The sequence below is a fragment of the Notolabrus celidotus genome, chromosome 11 (genome assembly GCF_009762535.1).
Source record: "Notolabrus celidotus isolate fNotCel1 chromosome 11, fNotCel1.pri, whole genome shotgun sequence".
NCBI lineage: Eukaryota > Metazoa > Chordata > Actinopteri > Labriformes > Labridae > Notolabrus > Notolabrus celidotus.
Window position 1 is genome coordinate 12,497,446 of NC_048282.1, and position 10,092 is coordinate 12,507,537.

Here is a 10,092-nt window from a genome sequence, read left to right on the forward strand (position 1 = left end):
GGTAGACACACTGCAGACTCTGTGATGCTGTGTTTAATAAAATGTGCTCAGTTTGACTGTTTTCTGAGTCTTCTCATCTTGAGACGAGTCAGTCAGAAGTTAAATACTTATATAACTGACTTAGAAATGAGTCCCCTCGCAAGATACTTAATAAAATGAAGATGTTTAGTCTGATTGTCACATGAGTGTATCTCATTCTCGAGTGAAAAAAATCTGTTTTTCTGATTTAAGGAGAGATCTAGTAAGTCGTCTGTGACTCTTGAGCCTCCAGCTTGAATGAACTTCAGATGCATCACGTTACATCCATGAATATCTGCTCAGCTGATCCTGGAGAGATGCCGTAGCGAGCAGGAGATCAGAACAAGACGTTACGGTAGCAATATCTCGTTAACTCCTAACAGAGCAGAAATGTTTCTCACGTGAATGCAATACATGACTAGAGATAGGCTTATACTGCACAACTTGAAGTGTCCTCTGACGGCGTGTAAACTCTGTTTTTCTCAAAGTGTTTGCACAATATGACGATGAAGGCTGAGAGTCTGAAGACGATGGGTTTGGTTTCAGCTAAAGGTTTGGATTTTTCTCTAAAACAATCAAAAAACAAACTACAGCAGACAATAATCAAACCTGCTTGATTACACCTGAAGAGCAAACATTTACATTTATTAAGGAACACAGTATGCACATTTTAACAGTAAAACAAATACTTTCTGTGACAGACATGATGATGCGTAACGTTGATGAATCCAAAACCCCACAGATCCGACTCCTCCACATCATCTTAATCAGCTGGCTGCAGAGCAAGCAGAGAGGTAAAGTCTTTAATCTGCCCTTTCAGCTCCCCCAACTGATGATCTGGAAATCAACAGCAGAAAACAAACGTGTAAACAAACTTTTACATGCACTATGAAATCACTCCGATGTTTGAGACGGTGTCTGTTCCACTCTGTTCAGTAGCGTGCAGTTTTCTCCATCTAGTAACATCATGCTAGCTACCGGTGCAGTAGTTGAGCCCAGTCTATGGTAGCAGTGACAGTTCTGAGGTACAGACGGACCCTCCGCCCACGACCCCTCTGCATTTCACACGGTTACATTGGTCGCGCCCTGGTATATCAGACACAGCTCCCATTTCAGATGATAAATAGGTACTAAAGGTGCGTCTTCTGCTCTGATTTTCACGGTGTGTGAGTGTCAGAGTATTTTCACAAACCTAACGTGCGTTTCTCTCCTCGGCTCCAGTATCGAGGCTGAGTTTGCTGCTGGTTCACTTCCGTTCTCATGGAGACTGAAGCTTCTGATACTTCCTTTATCATTTCAATCTCCTGAAAAACAACAAGAGTTAACTTCAGTGTGATTGATACAGGTCAGGTGTGAGACAGAGGTTTTCACTGTGCACGTGTGGCAGACCGTGATGAAGGCCAACAGTAGTTGGTGGACTCTCTGGAAGATGTCGGTCTCTGAGCTGAAGGATGGAGGGTCTCTGCAGCAGTAAGATCTCAGGTCTGATTCATAAACGTGGCTGAACGTGGACATCAGTTGCTGGAGGTCACATGCTGCTACTCGCAGGGAGCTCGGAGAGAAGACGGCAGGACTCTGAGCTTCATCGTTCAGGAAGTCACACTGAGGAGAACACAGTCACTAAATTTAAAATCAAACAAGCAGTGAGCTGTGTGTTTGACATCCTCTGCTGTACTTGGTGTTAGTCATGGTCATCCTGTCTCAGTTAAAGGCTGCTCTGATCACTGCTCAGTTTAACTCCTGACCTCTGACTTTAGCTGCTCCAGGGCGGACTGAGTCTGCTGGAAGAAGACGGAAACATCAGTGGCTTCTTCTCTGTTCACTTTAGAAGATGACTTGGGTTTCTTTCGTAAAGTCCTGTGAGGTGAAAACAGAAGAAGATAACAGACAGATATAAACACACTGATGCTGCTGGACAACAGGAAACAAAGAACTTGAACAGGATAGACACAGCTTCACTTTGAACCTGAGCGTGCATTTAAAAGAACAAACACACTCAGAGGAGGAAAACAGTCTGTGTGTGTATGTGTTTATCAGCGACGTCATACTTCTTGTGCGAGGGCCAGGGGTTGAACGAGGGTTCGAGTATCTGTGTGAGGAGTGGCAGATTCTCTGCAGAGAAGATCTCGTTCAGAAAGGTCTCTGCTTCAGTTCTCTCCCCTGCAGGCTTTGTGCAGCCCGGGACTGAAATCAAGAGCTGCTCCAGAAACTGAAGCTGCCTGAGAGGACGAGCGTCACCCTGGAGAAGAAAGATAGAAGATAAAACAGCACATTTAATTTCTGCATTTGTAAACTTCACATTTACTCTCATCTTGAAATCTTTCTCACTCTGATGAGGTCCAGGTCGCCTGCTCTGCACAGCATCAGCTCCTGTCCCAGCAAAGCTATATCTGTTCATGCAGAAACACCACAGCAGAGGAATGTATTATTATAGTCTGAAGGGATAATAAATAATAACTCTCAGATTATTTCACTGTTTTATAAAGTGGCCATAAATACAAGAACTACACACTGTGCAGAAAAGTGTCCTTTCAAAGACAACTGTCACCTTTAGTCAGAACCTCTGGATCTTTGGACCTCACTGACCTCGCCTTTGAGTTTCCAAAGTTTGGGTTGATACTGTAATGTTAACACAATCAGGCTTTAGATAGAGGCTTTAAATATTGATAAATGAAACAAAAGGTGGTGTCCTCTGTGGTTTTGTACCTGCTGCAGATCCAGGCCAGGATGTCTGTGCGGTGCTGAGATGGAGAACACAGCAGCTGCAGCATGCTGTCTGTCTCCTGCAGGAACAGATCCTCCACCAGGGGGCAGGATACCGCCTTCACAGGACAAAACATGGACAGAAATATCAGTTTGAAGTTCACTTCATGCACACCTGACTTGCTCTCAGTAAGAACAGAATGTTTGTCAGATGTTCATGTAACACAAGCTACATATACACACATACATATACACAATCATAAAACCAAATAAGGTAAATTACAGAGGTTATCACAAATAATACTCATCTATTTAAAGTGAAATAAGGTTTCTTTGAGCTACCAAACATAAACAATATCTCTTTACAGAAGAAAGAATATAAACAATAAATGACATAAAACTGACCAGAGACATCTCCAACTGTGTAACAAGATACTCACAACAAACAGAGATACATTTGACTTCAGATAATGTTTGGTTGGTTTGTATTCCCACGGTCTTTTAAAACATATCTCTGATTTAGTTTATAGTCAAATATTTTAATGCCCAGGAGGCAACTTATTTGAAACAAATTGAGGTTTAAAAAGCTGAAATAACAACATGTTAAACACATTTCAATTGACTGTCATATTTAACTTGAGAACAGACTGTGGACATGGTGGATTTTAAAGTGTTTTTCCCTTGGTGAAACATTTGACATACAAGACTGACGTCAAACACCTTCAGGAAAGAAACATATCACTTAACTACAGTGGTGGACAGTAACAGAGTAAATTTATTTGAGTACTGTACTGAAGTACATTTTTTGAGTATCTGTACTTTACTTGAGTATTATTTTGGGGGGGAACTTATTACATTTTCTCTACTACATTTGAAAGACAAATATATTTTTTACTCCACTAGATTTCAATCAGTGCTTTATTTACAGTACTTTTGCTTTCAAGTCAGCTCATGAATTTTCTTTTCTGAAATCTGATCCCAAAGACCGTAAACTATTCGTGTACTTGTGTTTGGTTTGTCTCAGTGGTGTAGCCGTACCTCGATTGAGCACAGCTCAAACCTTATTCAGATCAGTCCGTTCATTTAATCGTTGTGATGATGGCTATGATGATTCTCTACCTGAGCACCACGGCCATATTTCAAACCCACTTTTGAGGTTTTAGAAATAAAGAATGATTCGTATTGTTGTAAATTTCTGATCTGTTTACTACAAAAACTTCATCACAGCCTACAAAACATCAGCATCTAACCTGAGAAAGCATGAGGAGGTCTGTAGCTAAAACACTGGTTTTATGATACGATACGATGTACTTTATTGTCCCCTAGGGAAATTTGTCTTTGACTTCAGTGCTGCAAATGTTACCTGCTCTTTCAAAAATCACCACAATAACACAATAAAATATAAATAAATAATAAAAAAATACAATAACTAGTACACATTCATACATATATATATATATATATATATATATATATATATATAATGTATATGTATATGCATACGTTTTATTCCAGATGAACATTTTAAACTTGTCTGTGCTTTATTACTTAGTTTATATTTCATGGTATACTTTTTACATATGAATTCATGTTTTCTAGATAAACAGAACGGAGTAGAGCGTACACCGATGAATTCTTGACTGCACTCATGCTTTGTGAAAATACGTTTTGATATTTTTTTAATAAGTACTTTGAATACTTCAGTATTTTTAAAAGCAAGTACTCCAGTACTTTAACTCAAGTGATAATTTGACTGAACAACTTTCACTTGTATTGGAGTAATGTTTGACCAGGAGTATCTATACTTTGACTTAAGTAATGAAAACGTGTACTTTGTCCACCGCTGCTTAACTATAAGTGATCTCGCCTGTAACACCTATCACTGTAACTTCTCTTACCTGTAGTTCAGTGTAAACATGTCGAGCTAGCTCTTCTTCCTTCGAAGCACGCGCCATTTTCCAAACACTGTTTCTTCTTCGTCGAATAGAATTCCGGCAGGCTGTACACTGGGACGTGTAATGCTGCCCTCCACAGGCAAATGTTTATGACCTATGTTATATTTTGGCATACAGACCAGTTGATTTAAAAAAAAAGAAGTATAATCGCTCCGCCAATTGGTGGACATTGCGTATCGGAGGAAAAGATAGATAAGGAAAATAAAGAGAAACCCATATCCGATAACAAATACTACTTCTTCTTCTTTGGTTTTTACAGCACACGTCCTCGAAGTAAAGCGTTCTATAGCGACGTCAGAAAATTAAGTTCTTCACACTCCAGTCCGCTGGGTGGCGGTATTTCGCCAACAAGCTCTTCTAACAGCTGCTTTATAACTGACAGAAGAAGAAGCAAAACAACGTCACTTCCAGGATGTGGCACAATTAAACCGTATGAACCTCTCTGTCCGTGACTTAAAGCTAATTAGCGAGTGGAATAGGAGGCCGTTTGACCGTGGAGGGAGAGTTTTCTGCTCATAAGACCGGTATGAGTGTTCGGTGCTAACGAGACTCTCGTTCACGTTAAAATGAAGAAGAAGAGCTCGGAGAAGAAACGCCATGTGGTGGCCTGGGTCAACAAGGCGGAGTGGGACCAGGTGCTGGAGTACCTGTACTCTAAAGACCCCGGACTGCAGAGGTACGCCCTGCAGCGGATCTCCGCCTGGAAGGCCCGGTACGCGAACAGCACACCGGTGGCGGTGGAGTGCACCGGAGATCTGGTCCGGTGTCAGGTGCTGGACCGGTCCGGACAGCTGGACGGGGATGACCTGGTCCTGCTGTACGGGGCGGCCCTGGTCCGGTTCGTGAACCTGATAACGGAGAGGCAGCAGGGGAAGACGGCCCGCCCTCTGAGGAGGCTGGCCGGGAACTTGAACATCCCAGAGTGGGTGGTTGACCTGAGGCACAACTTCACCCACCGGAAACTACCAACCCTGAAGTGGTGCAGGAAGGGCTGCAAGGTGGTCCTGGACTGGCTCCAGCAGGAGTACTGGTCCAGGCAGCTGGGAGGGGGGGCCAATGAGGACTGGGTGTGTCAGTCAGACGGAGAGGACGAAGACATGGACCTGAAACGACGAGAAGATGAGCTGATAGCTCGTCAGAAAGAGATGGAGGCGTACAAACATGCTCGGGAGCTCCTCATATCGTATGAAACGGAGCAGTTTCAGGCCTTAGATGGACTCCAGGAGGACCTGAGGAGGAACATGTGGCCTGCTCCGCTCGCTGACATGAGCTGGATCCTGGCTGAGGTCAAACAGTTCGCTTTGGAGTCTGCAGACCTGCTGATCGACGTGCTGGTAGAGGATGGGTTTTTAGTTCCTACAGCAGAGCAGCTGAGTACTTTAGGCTCCGAGTCCTCTGACAGTGACTGTCTCACTGAGCCCAGAATCCCTCAGACCTTCCTGAGGTTCTGGCTGCCCCTCCTGAAGGTGCTGAACTCCCCTTCCTTCATCCACCTCCTGCTGGAGAAGCTGTTTGTGGAACTGAAGCAGCTCAGCTCAGAGCAGAACAACAACAGAGCCTTCTACATCTCAGCCTGGATCTCAGAGGTCATCCTCTGCAACAGCAACAAGTTTGAGTACCACTTTGAAACAAAGATGCAGAAGAAGGCCCGAATGAAGGACCGGATCTTTGTGAACCGCATCCACCTGAGGTGGCAACAGCTGCTCTCTGCATGCCTGGATGCTCCCTGCAGCAGCACGCCTTGCCTGCTGCAGCTGATCCTGGACGACATGGAGCATCCTCTCCCTCTGGAAACTCGGCAGAGGCTGCGGCAGCTATGTTCCATCTACACGCAGACCGCTCACCCCGAGCCCGATCGTCCTCCACAGCAGAAACAGCCCATCTATACTCTGGAGAGCCTGCATGAGAAGCTGCAGCATTCACGGCATCAAGGCCGCTCCACATCTGACTCCAGGAGGAGCGAGTCCTCACAGGAGCACAAGCTCTCAGACATTCTCACTGAAAAAGCAAAGCTGCTCCGTGGTTCTCCCTGGCAGGTGTGCATGGATAAAGTCCTGTGGAAGAATTTTCCTCTGGGCAAAGTGCCCGGACAGTCGGATGACCCTTCGTGCCTCATGGTGGAGAATCACTCCAAGATGACAGTGTTTGACCAGCCGGTGGATCTGGAGAACAGCTCAGCTCATGGCATGCCCGGAGTCTCTGCACCTGTGAGGACAGCTGAAGGTCTGCTGTGGAGTCACAGCGATGTGAACAAGCTGAAGTCTGGACTGCAGCTCTTCTGAGTCATGAAGCTTTGAAATAAAACTGCAGTGTGTTTTTGTTTCTGTGACATAATGATCCAAACTCATCCCTAAACATGAACTGTAAAGTATTCTCACCATCTATCTCTGAGGCTTTCAGAATAAAAATAAAAGTGACAGATGTTTTTGGTTATTTCTGCAGATACAGTGATTACTTTAACAGAGTTTGCTGCACGATAAAATCAGCTGTAAGAAGTAAACCAATAATTATTTGATTGAAACATAAACATTCAATTGTCTGAGGACTAAAATGAGAATTTGCTGTTTATTATCACAAAGATTTTCAACTCAGAGGCATCTTTATTTCTGCTGCAGTGACAATACGGCAGCAGCTATGTGCATGTCAGTACTGTGACGCTTAAATGGTTCATGTGAGTCACCTGGCTGCTGCTTTTATTCCAAGGATTGAAGCTGATTGTTTTTTATCATTAAGACTGAAAAAACCCTGATGTGCCATTTAGGAATTACTGATTACAGCTGACAAACATTGCATAACCAACATTTTCTTGCTTGTTTCTGACATTTTAATGACTATTGAAAAACAACAACAAACCAATAAATCATTTAAATTTGAAGATACGTTTTACCTGCGCCTCTAATTGAAGCCATTATGTTGCACAACACCAGGTGGCTAAAACAGAAAATAAAACTTCAGTTCATCATCATCACATGCTGTGAAATCTGTACTTTTTGTGGTCAGGACAGTTCATGCTAACTGAGTGTTGATTCATTATGTTGTGAGTTTGCATCTCTTGACTCGTGTCAGTCAAAACCATTTGTTAAAGAATACTTTGATCCCACATGGTGGTTGTGTGTCACATTTTCAAGCACTTACATTCAATAAAAGATGTTTTCTACAGAAGAAATATGATTGTTTTCTTCCAGAGTCAAATATTTCTGCAGCTGAGTCGAAGCATTTTAGTTTGGACAGGGTGTCCTACTGTATGAAGAACTGTTATAGAAAGAGACTAAAGCAGAACTGTGCTAAGAAAACAACGTTGTGCATTTTGAGCAGAAATGTGTAAAATTTAGAGTGCAGGTGCCCCTTAGAACAGGTATTCCCAAACTTTTCAGCCCACGACCCCAAATATAGGTGCCAAAGACTCGCAATCCCCACTGTCCCTCAAAGTGATTTAATCTGGCTTCATTTCTGTCTGCAGAAAATGACCCTACCTATATGAGCATGTGGCTGTGTTTCCTGTGCTGTTATGAATTAAACTACTGCTACTGATGCTTTTGATAATTAACTGCTCACTAACCCTAAACTTAGGAGTCATCTGACAAAAAGAAAGGCAGAAAACAAGTTACATTTTCTTTTTTCAAGGTTTTATTTCAAGTATAGCTACTATTTTTGTCGATATTTTTTACTATAATGGGTTAAATGTAAAATCTTTAGATAACTTTTGTCATTAAAATTTTTATTGCATTTTTTCAGTATTTCTTTGTTCACCAATAGTTAAAAAAATATATGAGTAATACAAAACCAACAAAGAGAAGAAAAAAAAATACATAAAAATACAAAAATAATAATACTAATAATAATAATAAATAGGGATGCACAATATTGGATTTTTTGCTGATATCCGGTATGCAGATATTTTAAAACTTTTAGCCGATTACCGATAACGATAATTTTTCTGCACACCTAATTGCAGAGATCATCAATTATCTTCTGTATTGGAATTAGCGTACAGTACTATGGTGATACTCTTATCCCATTTGGTATGTAATATTCATTTCTTGAGCAAAATAAGAAAAATACTAATACCTAAAACTGCATATTTATTTATGACAATTGCTTTCAAACCAAATTCACACAAAAAGATACATCCTACTTAAATCTTGGATGATGCTCTCCCTGAGACAATCATAACAACAAAATAATGGGCAAATTTGGCCAATTTCACATTTGACACAGTAAGTAAACCTAACCTCTGTTCACAGTGAACATGTGAAAAGTGCAACTGTACAGCAATTAAACCCAAAAAAAAAAAAAAAGTTTTACTCTTTGACAGTAAATGTGCCTAAATTAGTCAGCTACATGTACCTTACAGACTGCTGCTTAAATTCAAATTTAACTGAAAACATGAGCCCAACATGTGTGCAGCAGCCCATTATTTCATCGGTTGATTATATCGGCGGATATCTGCGTGTTGGCCAGTGTCAGATAGTTCATTTTTAACCCAATATCTGATACCAGTAACGTGCCGATAATATCGTGCATCCCTAATAATAAAGAAATAATAATAATTAACAGTACAAACAAAAAGTAAGATAATCATAAGAAAACAAGGTAAATAAACAAAAATAAATAATAATAATAATAATAATAATAATAATAATAATAATAATAATAATAATAATAATAATAACAACAATAATACCAATAATACCAATAATAATAATAATAACAATAATAATAATAATAATAATGTACTTTAAGACAACTTTTTAATAAAACATTCTGGAAGACATCTCACGACCCCCCAGGTGATCCGGACACACACTTTTGGAACCCCTGTTCATGGCCGTGGGAAGTAGGGGTGCTGAGGGTGCTGCAGCACCCCTGTTGGAAAAGGCATCACACATTTTTTTCTGAATGCATAAATAAGTTGAAATAGATACATTAATTAACACAATAAATCAGTTTTTTATAAACAATTTTCATTGTATTATTTTCTGAAAATGTAATGCCTGAGGAAGATTTGAGAAATAATTATAGCAATTTAAAAAAAATTGTTCATTTTAAAATAACCCGATGCCTGGACCCTGTGTGTGTGCCTGCTTAAAAACTGAACGTATTTGGATAAGTTCTGTTCAATGCGCTTAACTGCCTTATGGGTCTGTTTTACCAGGTTTGGCTTGTATGCTCTTTGCTGTACAACAGGGTATGGAAGTTGCAAGTCGGGCATTTGATACATATTAAAGTAGCCTGTATTATAGTCGTTATTGATGTGAATTTATAATGAAAGATCACTTGAAAGCTTGTATTCAAACCAGATAAATAAAAATAAAATGTATGTGCGCTATAGCCTATCAGTTGCATACGTAACCTAAATGCAAAAAGAAAAAATACAGCACCCCCAACTTAAAGCCACTTCCCACGGCTCTGCCCC

The 10,092-nt window shown here is 40.9% G+C and overlaps 2 protein-coding genes across 2 annotated transcripts; one reads left to right on the forward strand and one right to left on the reverse strand.

The window, feature by feature from the left end:
• Positions 1-631: 631 nt before the first annotated feature.
• On the reverse strand, positions 632-4,938 carry haus7 (HAUS augmin-like complex, subunit 7). Its single transcript, XM_034695978.1, has 9 exons — positions 4,620-4,938; positions 2,725-2,840; positions 2,567-2,637; positions 2,347-2,408; positions 2,067-2,257; positions 1,764-1,875; positions 1,408-1,620; positions 1,211-1,322; positions 632-855 (listed from the first exon to the last, which is right to left on the reverse strand). Exons 1-9 carry the CDS (start codon positions 4,674-4,676, stop codon positions 782-784), a joined length of 1,008 nt encoding a protein of 335 aa, XP_034551869.1. The 5' UTR covers positions 4,677-4,938; the 3' UTR covers positions 632-781.
• A 91-nt stretch (positions 4,939-5,029) lies between these two features.
• On the forward strand, positions 5,030-7,833 carry las1l (LAS1 like ribosome biogenesis factor). Its single transcript, XM_034695976.1, has one exon. The coding sequence runs from the start codon at positions 5,243-5,245 to the stop codon at positions 6,956-6,958; it is 1,716 nt and encodes a 571-aa protein (XP_034551867.1). The 5' UTR covers positions 5,030-5,242; the 3' UTR covers positions 6,959-7,833.
• Positions 7,834-10,092: the final 2,259 nt, after the last annotated feature.